This window comes from Orcinus orca, chromosome 11 (genome assembly GCF_937001465.1).
Source record: "Orcinus orca chromosome 11, mOrcOrc1.1, whole genome shotgun sequence".
NCBI lineage: Eukaryota > Metazoa > Chordata > Mammalia > Artiodactyla > Delphinidae > Orcinus > Orcinus orca.
The window spans coordinates 81,672,985-81,693,886 of NC_064569.1; the positions used below are offsets into that span (position 1 = coordinate 81,672,985).

General features: G+C 37.3%; 1 protein-coding gene across 10 annotated transcripts in view; it reads right to left on the minus strand.

The window, feature by feature from the left end:
* Positions 1-17,670: 17,670 nt before the first annotated feature.
* Positions 17,671-20,902, minus strand: part of BLTP3B (bridge-like lipid transfer protein family member 3B) — a 104,089-nt gene continuing 100,857 nt past the window's right edge. For all 10 annotated transcript variants that reach the window (XM_033427660.2, XM_004269492.3, XM_033427665.2 and 7 more), the window contains one exon: positions 17,671-20,083. In XM_033427660.2, the coding sequence (XP_033283551.1) occupies positions 19,964-20,083 (120 nt within the window). In that variant the 3' untranslated portion in view covers positions 17,671-19,963. The remainder of the gene's footprint in view (positions 20,084-20,902) is intronic.

Here is a 20,902-nt window from a genome sequence, read left to right on the forward strand (position 1 = left end):
ACATCTTTTCAAATGATCACTAGAAGAAAAAATAATTTTTTTCACCAAAATTATTAAATTACACACCTGAAAATGGCTAACATAGATCCTGAATGACTGTGACTAGTAAATATCTTTTTTAAAGTAAAACAACCTCAAACCTTTCTCTGAGAAATCATACAATAGGAAGAAAGAAAATAAATGAAGTAAAAACTAATGGCATCCAAACAAAATTATTTTTAAAATATCACATGTAATTCTACACTTAAAAAATAGAAAATCTTGATGAAAGGTACTAATCTCAAATTATCAAAATTGAAGTCTCCTTCTCTGTGCATGGTAAGCCTAGTGACGCCAAGGATAGACTAAGAAATACCCAGAAGTTGAATATATGAGTTTGGAGTCCAGGGAAGAGTTAAGGCTAGTTATATGAATCTGGGACTAGTCAGTGCATTTGTGGTATTTAAATCCATGAGACTGGAAGAGATCACCTAGGAAGTGAGTATGGACAGAGAAGACCAACAACTGTAGAAATTCTCTTTTATTTCCATCTTCACAGTGAAATAATAATCAAAGCCATGGGCTTGAGTGGAAGGAGAGGAGAAGGAGTGTTGGAGGTTTGTGGAAAGAGGAGGGAAGCATAAAATAGTTGAAGAGTAGACCTGTGAATACAGAGGGATTAGAAGGCAGCCCTGACGGCTTAGGAGTGTTCGGTGGCCATAAATTTAAAGCAAAATCAGCAGAAGGATCAGGAAAAGAAGCAAGAATTATTGAAATAACTGAAGAAAACTTTCAGTGTTAGAATTGAATCTGCCAAGTTAAAATGCCAAGGGCCAAGAAAAATAGAGACCAACGTCTATACATGCTGTCGGGACATTTTAAAATTTTAGATATTTTTTAAAATATTGCTAGCAGGACTTCCCTGGTGGTGCAGTGAATAGGACTACTCCGCCCTCCCAATGAAGGGGGCCCGGGTTCGATCCCTGGTCAGGGAACTAGATCCCACATGCAGGCTGCAACTAAGAGTTCACATGCCACAACTAAGGAGGTGGCAAGCTGCAACAAAGACCTGGCACAACCAAATAAATAAATATTTTTAAAAAGTATTTCTAGTAATCAGTCAACAAAACAAGTTATATTTCAAGGAACAAGAATCATGCTGACCTCATATTTCCCTGAAGAAGCAATGGAATAACATATAGAGTTAAAGTTATGTACCAGGAAATTTTTAGTTCCAAGAAATAGAAAACGCAACACAACTAATATAAACAATAAAGCAGATTTATTATCTCACATAAGAATTTCTAAACTGGCTCTGAGATTGGTTATTTTAGTAGTTTAAGGATCTAAGTTCTTTCCATCATTCTTTGCCAAGCTCAGGGGATCAGTCTTGCCCTGAGTTAATCATCCTCTTGTTCATAAGGTGGTCCTGAAGTTCCAGGCATTACATGTAGACATGACAACATCAAGCAGAAGAAGAATCTCACTGGTTAGTGTTGTGTCACATACCCTTTCCTAAGCCAATCACTTATAAGGGCAATGCAGTTGGCTTAGTTAGTATAGTGCGTGACGGGGTGGAGAACGATAGATTACCCAAACAAAACCAGAGTTCTCTTAATAAGGAAGAAGGGGAAATGGCTATTGGGTAGGCAACGAACCGTGCCTCTTTCATGAGAGGGAGAAAATATTGTAACCCCAAAATAAAAGCCCACTAAAAGGCACTAAAAGGCTTCCCTGGTGGCACAGTGGTTAAGAATCCACCTATCAATGCAGCAAGCCCTGGTCCTGGAAGATCCCACATGCTGCGGAGCAACTAAGCCACAACTACTGAGCCTGCGCTCTAGAGCCCGTGAGCCACAACTACTGAAGCCTGCATGCTTAGAGCCCGTGCTCCGCAACAAGAGAAGCCACCGCAATGAGAAGCCCACGCACTGCAACAAAGAGTAGTTCCCACTCACCACAACTAGAGAAAGCCCATGTACAGCAACAAAGACCCAACGCAGCCAAAAATAAATAAAAATTAAAAAAAACCCAACCCACTAAACTATGAGTTTTTATGAGGACATATTCTCAGACATAAAAATACTTCGAAAAACTATACTACCCATATACCTGTCCTGAAATTTTTTCTTGAAAATATTGCAGATGACTGAGAGAAGAATCAAAGCAACTCAAAAAGGGGAAATCATGTTATGAAAGAGCTGGTAATCAAGTGAAACAAAGTTAAGTCTAATTACTTGTTTTTGATAAGTATCTCTGCAAATTATATTAAAAACCAAAGGCTTAAATGACATTTCAGCTGCTACCTGAAAACAATGTTTAGACAGGTGAAGAATTGGGAGAAGAGCATTACAGACAGAAGGAACAACATGGGAACATTTCTTTAAGGCTGGAGATAAACACAAGTTAGATGAGGCAGGAGTCAGATTGTGCTGAGTCTCATGAGCCATGTTAGGGATTTGGAGTTTTATTTTAAGTATATTGAAAATCGGTGATATATTTTAAGTAGAGGAATGACATATCTGCATTCTATTTTAAGAAGATCATTCTGGTTGCTCTTTAAAACAGCAGATGGGAGGCAGGGCAAGGATGGAAACTGAGAGGCTATTGAAGGTAAGAAATCATATTGTTTGGACTGGGAAGAAGTGTAAATAAAAATGGCAAGCAATTGATAAATTGGAAATATGTGTAGAGAGACTCAATAGGACAAGCTGATGGATTGCATGTATATGAGGATAAGTTGAGGGAGACTGGAGAAACAAAGATCCAAACTTTTGGCTGAGTGGGTGGTAGTGCCATTTACTAAAATGAGAGACACCAAAAGATTATCATGTTGCATTTTAACGTGGGGAGAAGAGAAAGGGAAAGAGGGACCAAGAGCTCTATTTTGAACATTGTGTGAGATGCCTATGAAACATCCAAGTGAAGATGTTAAGAAGTTCAGAATAGTGGTCTGAGCAGGAGATATATTTTTGGAAGTCTTGGCATATAGAAGATATTTAAAACTACAGTAAATGAATGGCATTACCTAAGAAAAGAAAAATGAAATTCCAGCACACAAAGGTTGGATAGAGAAGAAAATAAAGGAGATATAAAAGAAACAAGCAATGAATTAAGAGGAAAACCAGGAGAGTGTTGGAATCATGGAAGCCAAGAGCAAGAAGGGAGTATTCAGTTGTGTCCAAAATTGCAAAAAGTCTCATAAGTTGAAGACATGCACATTTTCATTAGATATAGCAACATAGAGGCCAATGATAACAAAAACAGTTTCAGTTGACTAGTGTTGGTGGGGGTGGAACTTCAGGTTGCAGTGGAATTGAGAATAAAGAGAATGTGAGGAAGTGGAGACAGCTTGTTTTAGGTAACTCTTCTGAGAAGTCTGGCCATGAAGAAGATTGGAACAATATCTTGGAGATAGACTGGAGAGACACAAAGGCTCAAGTGAAGTTTTTTGTTTTTTAATTTAAGGATGGGAAATACAAGTATATATTTTTTAAAAGATGTATTATTTATTTATTTTTGGCTGCATTGGGTCTTAGTTGCTGGCATGTGGGATCTTCATGGAGGCATGTGGGCAGGATCTTTCGTCGTGGCCCACAGGCTCTTCGTTGCTACGTGCGGGCTTCTATCTAGTTGTGGCATGTGGGTTTTCTCTTCTCTAGTTGTGGCTTGCGGGTTTTCTCTTCTCTAGTTGTGGTGCGCAGGCTCTAGGGCACATGGGGCTCAGTAGTTGTGGTATGCAGGCTTAGTTGCCCCAAAACATGTGGGATCTTAGTCCCCTGACCAGGGATTGAACCCTTGTCCCCTGCATTGTAAGGAGGATTTTTTTTACCACTGGACCACCAGGGAAGTCCCCACAAGTCTATGTTTGAATGCTGATAAATGATCTGATAGTAAGAGTTTGAAGATGTGAGGGAGATGGGGTTTAATTGAAGGAGTGTCTTCAGAAGGCTTTAAACCCATCATTAGATTGAGAGAATGGAATTTTGATATTTTCACCAGTCAATATATTTATTGAGTGCTATGTGCCAAGCTCGGTTCTAAGCACCAGTGCTGTGAGAATGAAGAAGACAGCCAATAAACCTGCCCTCAAAGATTGTAATTTCTAGTGTGGAAGAATGAAAACATGTAAACAAGCAAATGAATATATAAGATTATTTTGAATATTGATAATTGCTATAAAGCAGTCAAGAGAGAGTCCATGTGTTAGAGCCAGAGCATGCTCTGCAAGCCTCCGTGTATTATCCATCAGCCAAAATCAAATGGGAGCTTCCAAATCTTATGGGATCCAGGCAAGACTACACTTCTCTTTCCTTTAAGACTCATAGCCTCACCACTGCCTTTATCTCTGGGACCCAAAGAACAAACATCCTTATACCCTTGATCCCTATTTATGTCATTCATCACAAGCCATGCTCTCCTTACACATCCCTCACTCTCCAGCCATTAATCCCTATACTGATCTGTACAACACCTTTCCTGATTCAATCTTCCATCTCTCTCCAGCACCCAAAACCTTTCCCCCGTGAGTCCTTCTGGAACTCAATTATCAGCAAAATCACATTTCCTTAATGTCTTCTTTAAATATTCCTTTTACTGACTTTATCTTACTGAAATCCGTCTCTCTCCTAAGGCCCCTGCGTCAAGTAGTGGCAGTTTTTCCTTCCACAGTCTTCATATCACAGAGCCTAGAGGTGGGGTAGGTGTTCTGTAATTTATTAATGCCTCCAGAACATTTTCCCTCCCTCCTCTTTTGAAAAAGTCACCTTTGAATCTTGTACCATCAGACCACAGCATCCATAACCCACTCTTGTTGATGTTACCTTCCAACCCCACAGTTTACTCCTCCTTGATCCTTGAACATTTTAGCTCCTGGATCACTTCACTCTAAGACTCCTCCTGTCGTTAATCTTGGGGATTTTAAGATTCTCACTGATGAACCATCCAACGCCCTGACCTCTCAGATCTCTGGTCTCCCCTCTTCCAATGATATTGCCTTTCACTCTTTGTTAGCTACTCATTCCTAAAATCATTTTATTAATAGATCTTTCATTACCATTAATTAACCTCTACATAATCTCAATTTCAAACATTCCATCCTCCAACCTCTACGTTATTTCTAGAATCCCAACTCCAAACACCCTTCAGTACTACTGGGATCTACAATCCATTGATCCTACCACTATTTTATCATCTCTTACCCCCTCATGTCCTTACTTCTCTCTCTTTACTCAGATATTATAGGTTGAATTGTGTCCTTTCTAAAGATATGTTGAAGTCCTAGTACTCCCCAGTACCTGTGAATGAGATCTTATTTTAATATAGGGGCTTTGCAGATGTAATCAAGTTAAGATGAGGTCATTAGGGTGGGCCTTAATCCAATATGACTGTTGTACTTATAAAAAGAGGAAAATCTGAACACTGACACACAAGGGGAAGACAACCATGCAACAACAGAGGTAGAGATTTGAATTATGCTACCGCAAGCCAAGGAACGCCTGGAGCTACCAGAAGGTAGAACAGGTGCATGGCCCTGCCAACACCTTGACTGCACATTTCTAACCTCCAGAACTGTGAGACAACACATTTCTGTTACTTTAAAGCACTGTTTGTGGTATTTTGTTACAGAAGCCCTATGAAACCAATATCCCGGGTTAAACTATTGATATATATGGTCAGATGATGACATCATGATAAAAGTTATTAAATGGCCTAATGATGAAATAATTCCCATGCATACACTCTGAGTTCCCTTCCCTTTCTCTTACTTTATTGCACTTGGCTAAACAATAAACCCTGATTAAATCCCATTTTCAGCTTTCTTCATGACCAGAGTTGCACAGTAAAACGTGGATTAAGAAAAACACACAACCATGTTGATCGATCTTACTTAAAACACATGGTGATTAAATGCAACTGGACCTGAATGGTGCTTGCAATCATATTGTGTTTGTCTACTCCATTCATTCTTTCTCCTATGAAACTTTTTCAGGGACTTCCCTGGTGGTCCAGTGGTTAAGAATCTGCCTTCCAATGCAGGGGACGTGGGTTCGATCCCTGGTTGGGGAAATAAGATCCCACATGCCGCAGGGCAACTAAACTTGTGGGCCACAACTAGAGAGCCTGCGTGCAGCAACTACTGAGCCCACGCACCACAACTAGAGAGAAGCCCGAAAGCCGCAACGAAGACCCGACACAGCCAAATAAATAAGTAAATAAATAAATCCTTTAAAAACAAAAACATAAACAAAAAAACAAAACCATTTCATCTCTCTCTCTCAAAATCTCCAATAACTTCTCCCTAATCCTCATTCTTAGTAAATGTCCTCACTATTACAATAACCTTCATAAGAAAATTTCCACAAGCTCCCATGACATTATCTCATCTACGTGAGTTTGTCCCCATGTTCTTTGCCTTCTATCCATGCTCCTGGCTAAAACCAGCCTTTCCCTTTACACAATATACTATCCCCTCTTCCCTAATCAAAGAAGTTGCTCTAAATATGTCCTTTCCCTCCTCTATCATAAAACTTTCCCTCCCTACCGGATCATTTCTATTAGCTATTATTTCTCCCTTCTTAAAAAAACTAATCAACCACCACTTTTTCTTCCACTTCTCTTCCAGCCATAGCCCTCTGTCTCTCCTTTTCTCCACAAAATAACATTTATTTCAGTTTGCCATGACAGTTGCAGTTTACACTTAATTATTTAATTAAATCTTTGTTTAATTATTAATAGTACCCTTTTCAAATGTGTTCGTTTGGATTGTAAATTACGTAGCTAGCTTACCTTTTGATGTAAAACTCCTTGAAAGTGTTGTCTGTGCTCATTCTATCCAATGTTTCACCTTTCATTCTCTCTTGTGCCCCATTTCAAAAAGGTCTTGTCCACACTACTCCATTGAAGCTGTTTTCAAGGTCACCAAACATGTCCTTATCCTTAAATCTGATTGTCAGTTTTCACTCCTCACCTTTTTGAGCTTTGACCAGCATTTAACATAGCCAAGCATTCCTTCCTTCTTAAACAATTTCTTCATTTGGCATTTAGGGCACCACTTTCCGGTTTTCCTTCTGTCACTGCTTCTTGGTCTCCTGTCCTGGTTCTTCCTCACCTCTCTGAACTCTGAACAGTGGATCGGAAAAAAGCTCAGTCTTTAAACTTCTTCTGCTTTTTATCTATAATCATTCCCTCCTTACTCTTCTCCTAATCTACATAGCGAAGGAACTAAAACCCATCACACCTCCCCCACAACACACACTCACAGTAAAGAGATGATAAAGCCACAGTAGATGGTTCTTAACTTTGTGTAAGGAAGAGAGTTATCTTCAGGGATTGCATTTTGCTGAATATGGGTGTGCAGCACAGCTGAATGGTTCAGGTGCAGAGATGCTGAACACTCCACTAGACATTTTGTTGTTGTTGTTGTTGTTATTTGTGGGCGACAGTTATTTTATTATAGAAGAAACAGATGTAATAAAACAATAAGTTATTATACAATGACAACATCACCGTTTTAAAATCTCTAATGAAGTAATGGATATAGGCAGGGACAACCAATCACTACTAAAGCCATTAGGTGAAAAGTCGATGAGAAAGTATAAATTTGAAAGATTAGGCTATGAGAATTTGAATCCACTAAGGAAAGTAAGTATTACTAAAAGTGGGGTAAACAGGCTTTATGTGCATTTGCTGTGATATAATATGAAGTATACAGAGCCACCTATAAAACATTCTTGCCAAAAAAGAAAAGAAAAAAATAAAAACAAGGACCCGAATTCAACCAAGACTCTAGCTCTGACTTCCAGTTTGTTTTTTTTTTAATCCTTATTGGACTATAATTGCTTCACAATGGTGTGTTAGTTTCTGCTCTATAACAAAGTGAGTCAGCTATACATACACATATATCCCCATATCTCCTCCCTCTTGTGTCTCCCTCCCACCCTCCCTATCCCACCCCTCTGGGTGGTCACAAAGCACCAAGCTGATTTCCCTGTGCTATGTGGCCACCTCCCAACAGCTATCCATTCCACACTTGGTAGTGTACATATGTCCATGCCACACTCTCACTTTGTCCCAGCCTACACTTCCCCCTCCCCGTGTCCTCAAGTCCATTCTCTACGTCTGTGTTTTTATTCCTGTCCAGACCCAAGGTTCTTCAGAACCAATATTTTTAGATTCCATATATACGTGTTAGCATATGGTATTTGTTTTTCTCTTTCTGACTTACTTCACTCTGTATGACAGACTCTAGGTCCATCCACCTCACTACAAATAACTCAATTTCGTTTCTTTTTATGGCTGAGTAATATTCCATCGTATATATGTGCCACATCTTCTTTATCCATTCATCTGTCGATGGATGCTGAGGTTGCTTCCATATCCTGGTTATTGTAAACAGAGCTGCAATGAACATTGTGGTACATGACTCTTTTTGAATTACAGTTTTCTCAGGGTATATGCCCAGTAGTGGGATTGTTGGGTTGTATGGTAGTTCTATCTTTAGTTTTTTAAGGAATCTCCATAATGTTCTCCATAGTGGCTGTATCAATTTACATTCCCACCAACAGTGCAAGAGGGTTCCCTTTTCTCCATACCCTCTCCAGCATTTATTCTTTGTAGATTTTTGGATGATAGCCATTCTGACTGCTGTGAGGTGATACCTCATTGTAGTTTTGATTTGCATTTCTCTAATGATTAGTGATGTTGAGCATCCTTTCATGTGTTTGTTGGCAATCTGTATATCTTCTTTGGAGAAATGTCTGTTTAGCTCCTCTGCCCATTTTTCAGTTGGGTTGTTTCTTTTTTTGGTATTGAGCTGCATGAGACACTTGTAAATTTTGGAGATTAATCCTTTGTCTGTTGCTTCATTTGCAAATATTTTCTCCCATTCTGAGGGTTGTCTTTTCATCTTGCTTATGGTTTCCTATGCTGTGCAAAAGCTTTTAAGTTTCATTAGGTCCCATTTGTTTTTTTGTTTTTATTTCCATTTCTCTAGGAGGTGGGTCAAAAAGGATCTTGCTGTGATTTATGTCATAGAGTGTTCTATGTTTTCCTCTAAGAGTTTTATACTGTTTGACCTTACATATAGATCTTTAATCCATTTTGAGTTTATTTTTGTGTATGGTGTTAGGGAGTGCTGTAACTTCATTCTTTTACATGTAGCTGTCAAGTTGTCCCAGCACCACTTAGTGAACAGGCTGTCTTTTCTCCTTTGTATATTCTTGCCTCCTTTTTCAAAATTAAGATGACCATATGTGTGTGGGTTTATCTCTGGGCTTTCTATCCTGTTCCATTGATCTATATTTCTGATTTTGTGCCAGTATCATAATGTCTTGATTACTGTAGCTTTGTAGTATAGTCTGAAGTTCGGGAGCCTGATTCCTCCAGCTCCGTTTTTCTTTCTCAAGATTGCTTTGGCTATTCGGGGTCTTTTGTGTTTCCATACAAATTGTGACATTTTTGTTCTAGTTCTGTGAAAAATGTCATTGGTAGTTTGATAGGGGTTGAATTGAATCTGCAGATTGCTGTGGGTAGTATAGTCATTTTCACAATGTTGATTCTTCCAGTCCAGAACATGATATATCTCTCCATTTGTTTGTATCATCTTTAATTACTTTCATCAGTGTCTTACAGTTTTCTGCATACAAGTCTTCTGTCTCCTTAGGTAGCTTTATTCCTAGGTATTTTATTCTTTTTGTTGCAATGGAAAAAGGAGTGTTTCCTTAATTTCTCTTTCAGGTTTTTCATCATTCGTGTATAGGAATGCAAGAGATTTCTCTGCATTAATTTGTACCTTGGTACATTACCAAATTCATTGATTAGTAGTTTTCTGGTAACACCTTTAGGATTCTCTATGTAAAGTATCGTGTCATCTGCAAACAGTGACAGTTTTACTTCTTCTTTTCCAATTTGGATTCCTTTTACTTCTTTTTCTTCTCTGATTACTGTGACTAAAACTTGCAAAACTATGTTGAATAGTAGTGGTGAGAGTGGACAACCTTGTCTTGTTTCTGATCTTAGAGGAAATGGTTTCAGTTTTTCACCATTGAGAACAATGTCGGCTGTGGGTTTCTCATATATGGCCTTTATTATGTTGAGGTAAGTTCCCTCTATGCCTACTTTCTGGAGGGTTTTTACCATAAATGGGTGTTGAATTTTGTTGACAGCTTTTTCTGCGTCTATTGAGACGATCCTATGGTTTTTCTCCTTCAATTTGTTAATATGGTGTATCACATTGACTGATTTGCATATATTGAAGAATCCTTGCATTCCTGGGATAAACCCCACTTGATCATGGTGTATGATCCTTTTAATGTGCTGTTGGATTCTGTTTGCTAGTATTTTGTTAAGGATTTTTGCATGTATGTTCATCAGTGATACTGGCCTGTAGTTTTCTTTTTTTGTGACACCTTTGTCTGGTTTTGGTATCAGGGTGATGTTGGCCTTGGAGAATGAGTTTGGGAGTTTTCCTCCCTCTGCTATATTTTGGAAGAGTTTGAGAAGGACAGGTGTTAGCTCTTCTCTATATGTTGGATAGAATTCGCCTGTGAAGCCATCTGGTCCTGTGCTTGTTTTTTGGAAGATTTTTAATCACAGTTTCAATTTCAGTGCTTGTGATTGGTCAGTTTATATTTTCTATTTCTTTCAGTCTCAGAAGGTTGTGCTTTTCTAAGAATTTGTCCATTTCTTCCAGGTTGTCCATTTTACTGGCATATAGTTTCTTGTGGTAATCTCTCATGATCCTTTGTATTTCTGCAGTGTCAGTTGTTGCTTCTCCTTTTTCATTTCTAAGTCTATTGATTTGAGTTTTCTCCTTTTTCTTGATGAGTCTGGCTAATGGTTTACCAATTTTTTTTTATCTTCTCCAAGAAAGAGCTTTTAGTTTTATTGATCTTTGCTATCGTTTCCTTCATTTGTTTTTCATTTATTTCTGATCTGGTCTTTATGATTTCTTTCCTTCTGCTAACTTCGGGGGCTTTTTGTTGTTCTTTAATTGCTCTAGGTATAAGGTTAGGTTATTTGAGATGTTTCTTATTTCTTAAGGTAGGATTGTATTGCTGTAAAGTTCCCTCTTAGAACTGCTTTTGCTGCAACCCATAGGTTTTGGTTCATGTTTTCATAGTCAATTGTTTCCAGGGATTTTTTGATTTACTCTTTGATTTCTTTGGTGGTATCTTGGTTATTAAGTAGTGTATTGTTTAGCCTCCATGTATTTGTATTTTTTACAGACTTTTTCCTGTAATTGATACCTATTCTCATAGTGTTGGGGTCGGAAAACATACTTGATATGCTTTCAATTTTCTTAAATTTACCAAGGCTTGATTTGTGACCCAAGATATGATCTCTCCTGGAGAATGTTCCATGAGCACTTGAGAAGAAAGTGTATTCTGTTGTTTCTGGATGGAATATCCTATAAATATCAATTAAGTCCATCTTGTTTAATGTAGAATTTAAAGCTTGTGTTTCCTTATTTATTTTCATTTTGGTTGATCTGTCCATTGGTGAAAGTGGGGTGTTAAAGTCCCCTACTACGGTTGTTTTAACTGTCGATTTTCCCTTTTATGACTGTTAGCATTTCCCTTATGTATTGAGGTGCTCCTTAAATATTTATAATCGTTATATCTTCTTCTTGCATTGATCCCTTGATCATTACCTAGTGTTCTTCTTTGCCTCTTGTAATAATCTTTATTTTAAAGTCTATTTTGTCTGATATGAGAATTGCTACTCCAGCTTTCTTTTGATTTCCATTTGCATGGAATATCTTTTTCCATCCCCTCACTTTCAGTCTCTATGGTCCCTAAGTCTGAAGTGGGTCTCTTGTAGACAGAATATATATGGGTCTTGTTTTTGCATCCATTTAGTCAGTCTATGTCTTTTGGTTGGAGCATTTAATCCATCTACATTTAAGGTAACTATCGATAAGTATGTTCCTATTACCATTTTCTTAATTGTTTGGGGTTTGTTATTGTAGGTCTTTTCCTTCACTTGTGTTTCCTGCCTAGAGAAGTTCCTTTAGCATTAGTTGTAAGGCTCATTTGGTGGTGCTGAATTGTCTTAGCTTTTGCTTGTCTGTAAAGGTTTTAATTTCTCCATCAATTCTGAATGAGATCCTTGCTGTGTAGTCATCTTGGCTGTAGGTTTTTCGCTTTCATCACTTTCAGTATGCCCTGCAACTCCGTTCTGGCTTGCAGAGTTTCTGCTGAAAGATCAGCTGTTAACCTTATGGGGATTCCCTGTATGTTAGTTATTGTTTTTCCCTTGTTGCTTTTAATATTTTTACTTTGTATTTAATTTTTGATTGTTTAATATGTGTCTTGGATTTATCCTGTATGGCACCCTTTGTGCTTCCTGGACTTGATCGACTATTTCCTTTCCCTTATTAGGTAAGTTTTCACCTATAATCTCTTCAAATATTTTTTCAGCCCCTTTTCTCTTCTTCTTCTGGGACTCCTATAATTCAAATGTTGGTCTGCTTAATGTTGTGCCAGAGGTCTCTGAGACTGTTCTCAATTCTTTTCTTTTTCTTTATTCTGCTCTGCAGTAGTTATTTCCACTATTTTATCTTGCAGGTCACTTATCTGTTCTTCTGTCTCAGTTATTCTATTGATTCCTTCTGGAGAATTTTTAATTGCATTTATTGTGTTGTTCCTCATTGTTTGTTTGCTCTTTAGTTCTTCTAGGTCCTTGTTAAACGTTTCTTGTATCTTCTCCATTCTATTTCCAAGATTTTGGATCTTAATTATCATTACTCTGAATTCTTTTTCAGGCAGACTATTTCCTCTTCATTTGTTTGGTCTGCTGGATTTTTACCTTGCTCCTTCATCTGCTGTTTCTGTGTCTTCTCATTTTGCTTCACTTACTGTGTTTGGGGTCTCCTTTTCTCAGGCTGCAGGTTCGTATTTCCCATTGTTTTTGGCGTCTGTCCCCAGTGGCTAAGGTTGGTTCATTGGGTTGTGTATGCTTCCTGGTGGAGGGGACTGGTGCCTGTGTTCTGGTGGACGAGGCTGTATCTTGTCTTTCTGGTGGGCAGGTCTGCATCCAGTAGTGTGTTTTTGGGTGTCTGTGACCTTGTTTTAGGCAGCCTCTCTGCTAATGGGTGGGTTTGTGTTCTTGTCTTACTAGTTGTTTGGCATAGGGTGTCCACAACTGGAGCTTGCTGGTGGTTGAGTGGAGCTGGGTCTTAGCGTTAAGGTGGAGATCTCTGTGAGAGCTTCCACCATTTGACATCACATGGAGCCGGGAGGTCTCTAGTAGACCAATGTCCTGAGCTCGGCTCTCCCACCTCAGAGGCACAGGCCTGACACCCGGCTGAAGCAGCAAGTCCCTGTCAGCCACATGGCTCAGAAAAAAAGGGAGAAAAATAGAAAGAAAGAAAACTACAAAATAAAATAAAATAATTAAAATTAAAAAATATTAAAAATTAATAAAAATATAGAAAAAAAAGAAAGAAAGAAGGAAGACAGCAGCCAAACCAAACAACAACAAATCCACCAATGAAAGCAAGCACTGAAAACTATACTAAAAAAAAACCCAAAAAACGAACAGACAGAACCCTAGGAGAAATGGTAAAAGCAAAGTTATACAGACAAAATCCCACAAAGAAGCATATACATACACACTCAGAAAAAAAGGAAAAAAAAATATATATATATATATATATATAAAGGAAGAGAGCAACCAAATCAATAAACTAACCTACCAATGATAATAAACTCTAAATACTAAGATAAACATAAAACCAGAAACACATTAGATGCAGAAAGCAAACCGCAAGTCTACAGTTGCTCCCAAGCTCGGAGAAATTTCCTTCTCTTCTTTGTTCGCCCACCTCCTGGGGTTCAGCTCTGGATTTGGCCCCGCCTCTGCATGTAGGTCACCTGAAGGCATCTGTTCTTCGCTCAGACAAGATGGGGTTAAAGGAGCAGCTGCTTTGGGGGCTCTGGCTCACTCAGGCCGGGGGGAAGAAGGGGTACGGAATGCAGGGCAAGCCTGCAGCAGCAGAGGCAAACATGACATTGCAACAGCCTGGGGTGCGCTGTGTGTTCTGCCAGGGAAGTTGTTCCTGGATCATGGGAACCTGGCAGTGGTGGGCTGCACAGCTCCTGGAAGCGGAGTTGTGGATAGTAACCAGTGCTTGCACACAGGCTTTTTGGTGGCTGCAGCAGCAGCCTTAGCATTTCATGCCCATCTCTGTCATCCACATTGATAGCCACAGCTCGAACCCATCTCTGGAGCTCATTTAGGCGGTGCTTTGAATCCCCTCCCCTCCCACACCCTGAAACAGTGGTCTCTTGGGCAGATCCAGACTTTTTCCCGGACTCCCTCCTGGCTACCTGTGGTGCACTAGCCCCCTTAAGGCTGTGTTCACGCAGCCAACCCAACTCCTTCCCTTGGGATCTGACCTCTGAAGCCCGAGCCTCAGCTCCCAGCCCCCACCCGCCCTGGTGGGTGAGCACACAAGCCTCTCAGGCTGGTGAGTGCTGGTCAGCAGCAGTCCTCTGTGCGGGAATCTCTCCACTTTGCCCTCTGCACCCCTATTGCTGTGCTCTCCTCCGTGGCTCCGAAGCTTCCCCCCTGCCACCCCCCATCTCCGCCAGTGAAGGGGCTTCCTAGCGTGTGGAAACTTTTCCTTCTTCGCAGCTCCCTCCCAGAGGTGCAGGTCCCATCCCTATTCTCTTGTCTCTGTTTTCTCTTTTTTCTTTTGCCCTACCCAGGTACGTGGGGAGTTTCTTGCCTTTTAGTAAGTGTGAGGTCTTCTGCCAGCATTCCATAGATGTTCTGTATGAGTTTTTCCAAATGTAGATGTATTTCTGATGTATTTGTGGGGAGGAAGGTGATCTCCATGTCTTACTCCTCTGCCATCTTGAAGGTCTCTCTTTTATTTTTAAAATTCTCAGTCTTGATGGTTGTAATTCAGTATTTGAGTTTTTTGTTACATCAATAAAACAATTCTCCTAAGTGGTTGCAAGAAGAGGGTTAATCACCTCACTGTACTCTCTTAAACTCCAAAACGCTCAGGTATATTTCTTCACCTAAACAATCAAATATGTCTTCACATAAAAGTGAAGAATTAAAGTCAAGAATGAGAAATTTTACTTACCATTCAATCAGCTTAATATAAGTTATTGGAAAGAATGAATTGACTTTTGATTGGTGACACAAGCAAAGTGAAAATAAAACCTAATGTATAAATTATTTACTATTGCCTTTTAATCTAAATGGTTTCAAAATCTTTTAAAACCCTGATTACTCCTCTTGGTGATGTAGTGATACATTTTTTTTTCCTAAGACTAGAAAAAACTATCATACTATACAAATAGAAAAAAAAGACATTTAGTTGATTTCATATGTCTTAAAATTTTTCTCGTAAAAGAGTTTCAAATCCTCAGACCTACCAGTCCAGTAGTGTGGGCAGCACTTATATTGAATTTCAATACTGTAACATTAACATGAATTTCCCTCCAGTGTACAATGATCTATTAGTTAATATCTAATGGTTTATAAAAATCATCATGCTTACGTTTTTGCTTCACGTTACCTTAATTTTTGTACTTCTCAAAAAAGCAGCAAAAATTTTTTTAAATGTCAAGTATTATAATTTAATGAAGAAATCAGTGTTTAAAAACATTACTTCTTTAATGTTTCTATATATATCCTGCATAATTCCATCTTTGGGTATTTTATTCTAAAAGGAAATTGAAACATAGCTCAAAATTTATTCTCTTTAGCATCCCTGGGTGCAAGGTAAAATGAGACTGTTAACACCTTAAGGAATTAGGCACAACTGATCCTGTGTATCAATTTCTCAAAATTGAAAACTATTTCAGCCACTACTTTTTTGGCCTTATTTCCATTCTGTTTAGCTGACAGGACTGGCAGATCTCAACAGCCGCAACACCATATGTTACAATCAAAGCCAGATGACATTCTGGCACTGCAGTGCCTGTATGAATCGATGTGCTAATTTTCTCTTTTGTGATGATTTGTGATAAATCATCTAGAATTTCAGGTATTTAAAATTCAGAAGGACATAATATGGCAAATTTATCCATTCTCCATCTTTTTCTTTCCCTATGGACTCAAGTAGTCTGCCACTTTTAATAACTACCACCTCCAACTTTTATGCCTATGTTCCATTTCCCCTCAATCCAACTGAGGGGAAGAACTCAATACCTGAAAAACATCTTTGATACCTCATCCATTCATTTTATTCTTTCAACAAATTTATTGAGAACCTACTATGTGCCAGGCACTGTATGAGGCACAAGGAATACAAAGTTGAACAGTGGCAACAAAAACACACACAATTCCTGTCCTCATGGAGTTTACAATGTAGAGGGTCTACATTAATCAAAAACATATAAAATTACAAAGGTGTTCAGTGCTAAGTAGTGGTATGTGTTCACGTGATAATGTATAACAGTGGGTCTTATTCTGGTGAAAGAAATTAGGGAATGCTTCCCTGAGGAAGTGATGAATGAGCTGAGATCCAAAAGACAAACAGGAATTAACTAAGCGACGAAAGTACTTCAAGCCAAAGGAATAGAATGAACAAAGGTTCCTATGGTGGAAGAGGCACTTTGATTCTCACTTATTCCAGATAGTTAAAGTGCAATGAGGGTAGAAGACAAAGAAAGTAAAACATGGTGCAAAATGAAACTAAGAAGTAATAATAATAACTAACCTCTATTAAATGCTTTTCAAGGTGATGTGCCAGTCATTGTTTTAATGTTTTGAGACATTAACTTTTTCAACGTTCATAATTATAATATAAATAGTGGCCCTAATACATAATCTCATAGGCAACATATTTTTGTTTTAATCATAAGAGCAATGAAATGCCATTAATGTGTTTTAAGCTAGAGGTGAAACTGGGGTAGGTGGGTTGCCTTGATTAAAACTGCACTTCAAAAAAGAGAATTCTCCCTGCCTATAAAAATGAATCAGGAAGGCCAGAGTAGCTTAGGAAGACCAGTTACGAGTCGACTGCAGTAATGCAGGTAAAAAGTGATGATGGTAGCTTAGATTAGGAAGGTGGTAAGTGAAGAGAAGTACACAAATTTACGAGGTAAAATGAGAGGATGCAGTAGTGAACTAATTTGGGGGTGGGGGGTTGCAGTTAGGGAGAGGAAGGTGTCTAAGAGGAGTTCTAGGTTACCAGCTTGGAAACCAGGGTGATGGTGGTACCTTAGATTGGATACGTTAATAAAAACATAAAGAGGAAGTTTTAACCCCTGTACTGACAAGTACTGAATAACAATAACTACAATAAAAATCCAAAAGGAGTTTCTGGTTAATTTTTTCACATATATTTGCCTGCAATCCTATATAGCCATTCTTACATGGCTTAAATAAAAATAATGTTTCATTACAACTAGTGTCACATGGTGATCTTTTGAATTCTAGGATAAAATGAGAAAAGAAAAAAAATACAAGATGCCAAGAAAATGTTTTTCACATATGTAAAATTAAAAAGGAAAACACAAGTATCATTTTCTTCCCCTGATTAACATCTCTGCTAGGGATTTAGCAAAGACATGGCAACTTTATATCTAATTTGTGGTCATTTAAAAACTCTGGTAGGTTGATTCCTGTATTTCTCACACAGCTAAAAAGGTTGGGGTTAACTTAAAAAAAATTCTCCCCGTATCTTTTAAATAGTTTGAGTAATACACACATCATACACACACACACACTTTAAAAGTATTATTATTTATGTTTAAAAGAAAAACAGATAAAAGACCAACAAGTGATTCCTTTCCCCACATCAGGAAAAAATCTGTGAAATAAGGAATAAGATAAAATAAAAGCATATAATTGGGATGTAAGTAAAAAGAGCAGGTTATTGTGATTTCCGTCAAGTCACTTGTTCTTTCTGAGCCTTAAGGTTTCTATTTAACTTTTAAAATGTTAATAATACCTACCTCCCAGGTTTGCTGTGGGAATTACATAATGGTTTTGGAAGTGTTTTATTAATTTTAAATCTCTATAAAAATAGTAATCACTATAAATTTTAAAAAATCTAACAAAGCATACAGAATGTTCAGATCCACATTAATTACCATCTCTACTGTTTACATGATTTTCTTGAGAAAGCCAAATAAATTGAAAATAAGAAAAACATTCAGCATCTATAACACTAAATAATTATAATATATCATAAATTTAAAATTCATATAGAGCAAATAGCTCAAGTCTGAGAAACACTGCAAGCTCTGAAGAAGTTAATGTCCCATCAATCCAGGTTTTCTATAATAGAGACTGCTTTTGTTGACTATATACCTACAGATCAAAAGTACTCTACTAAGGATATAAGCTATACATTTAAAATATTTAATTAGACCTTTGCTTTTAATCTAAAACTATATAATAGTCTTAGATTAAAATGGTTTATCAGGATTTTTAAAACACTCTGAGGTAAAATAATAACAATTTAACTTGTTCTTTGCTGTATCCTTAGCTCCCAAAACAGGGCCTGTATTTTAAATAATGTTAGTTAAAATGGACATTATAGAAAAAAAAAAAAAAGCCAGTACCATTTTCAATAAAATCTAAAATCACTCCAACACTTAATGTAAAATGAAAGATGTATTTCCTTCCAAGTACTTAGATAGAGGGATGGCTATTTAAGTCATACCAAACAAGCAAAGCACCATAAAGTGTCCGAACGTGGTTGAAAAATTTCAAGTATCTTAAAGAAAGAGCAGTCCAGCTAGTTCATGTTCTATCTTGGATATATTTATGTTTAAGAATGTGAATTTTAAAATAGACCCCACTTAGTTTAATTCTATAAGAAATATATTTCAAATTGTTAAAAGCCTCTGTTTCTTAAATACTCATAAACTTTTATTTCATAATGCATGATTGAGATTCTCTCTCATGTTGCTTTCAAACTTAACAATCCCTAGAAAATAGAATTCAAAATTTACCAGTTTTTCTTATTATAGAAGATAATATATAAGTCATACAGAACTTTAATCAAAACTAGCATTATAAATTTGACATGTGCAAACATCCACCTGTTGTGATACTACAGGAATGGTATGAAATTGTTTTATGTATGTGAAAAGAAAATTCTCTGAAAACATTCCCTTCCTTAAATAAAGGAAAGATGAAGGTAAAGAACTAATATAAATAGTATTAGTTAAAATTCTTACAGTTACAAATGCTAAATTTAGTAGGATAGTTAAATTACTCTTTTACTTCTAACAATAAATGTTTAAAGGAATGTACAAATAATGCTTTTTAAATCAGTTGGCCATATACTCTAATGTCTTGCTTTTTTACAGTTTATGCTTTTTATTTTAACATTTGTGCCATCTTCTTTGTTGAAAATTATAGCTTCAACTTACACAGTTTACCCATCACTTAAAATGATTCTTTTTCACATTTTCAAGTTACTTCATAAGTGCAGTAGGGTGATGATTTTCTAGAATTTTCAAACCGAGCCATTAGATATTTATTAATTTGATTGGACTTTTTTTTACAGTAATTAAATATAGATTTAAGTACATAATTTTAATAACATTTAAAATGTAAGCCTCCTTTTATTTTACATTAGCCCTAAAAGCATCTGAATCTTTGTAAATAATAGTAAATTATTAACAAATAGTGATAAATAGTGGGAACACATAGATTTTAACTTTTCTTTTTAAAAAATGCCTATAATGTAATATCAAAATTAGGAAATGACATCTTCTATTCATTAGGCAGGTAATTATTTTACAGTATGCATTGACTTCCTTATATCACACCAGTTTAAAAGAGGGTTTAAACCCCAAAACACAAAACAACCAAAAGATTGTAATGCCCGTACCTAGTATTTTCTAAACTGGCTTTGGAATAGTCACCACTTCATCACATTCTATTTCATTTTATTGTCTTTTCATGAAAAGGAAAGTCTTCCACTAACTGGAAACATCACATTATAAATATAACCACCATACTCCAGAGCTATAATTTGAGTTTCTGACTGCCACTCCTGCTATTCAACTGTCATCTTCTTTATATGATGGAGAAGAGCATCTTTTTCCAAGTGAGCTTCTGCAAGAGCTGTTTTAGCTTTAGCCAATTCCTGTTTAAGAGATTCATTCTCTTCCATGAGCTGAAATGATAAATTTGGAAAATAAGAAAACTTAACCATTTTCAGAAAACACAAACTATTTATACAGTATCAAAGGTGTGACACATGAGTCAGTAAAATTACCCAGTGCTGGTGAGGATGCACTTAAGCCGAAAACTGCTTTGAGAAGTTATTTGGAAACACATACCAAGCACTTAAAAATGTCCGTAAGTTTTGACCCAGCAATTCAAAACACTAATTAACTTCTAATTTCCAAATCTAATAGTGATTTTGTTTAATTTCAATTTCTCTTAAGATGCTGCTGCCTCACCACTCCTTGCTAAGCCTCTCTCCTCTTTTGCCTTTTATGCTACAGTTCTTTCTTGTTTACCCCTCTCTACCTATGGACTTTTCATCTCTTCCTCAGCTGTTTAATAACCCTTAAATTTTTCATATTCTATTAAATTCCATAATTGGTCACCTTCTCTTATCACTGGAGCCACTCTCTTAGATGATCTCATCTACTCCTGTGGCTCCAATAACTGTAGATAGCCTGATGCAGCACAAGCCTCTCTCTGGAGCACCAGACCCACATTCTGAATATCTCATTAGACATTTTCATCTAGATGTCAATAGGTCTCCCCTCATTAAGACTCGGTTCAAGCATTTTATCCTCTTAGAACCATTCCCTAACCCCTAACCAGGAAGATGTGATAAAACTTTCTCCAAAGGAAAACACATTTACACAGATATATTAAAATAAATTCGTTCAATTTCAAAGAGTTCTCAGACCTTTTAGTACCAGCTTAAGAATGCCTGCCTTACAGACCAAGTTGGGTATTTCACTATACTTCCCAAACT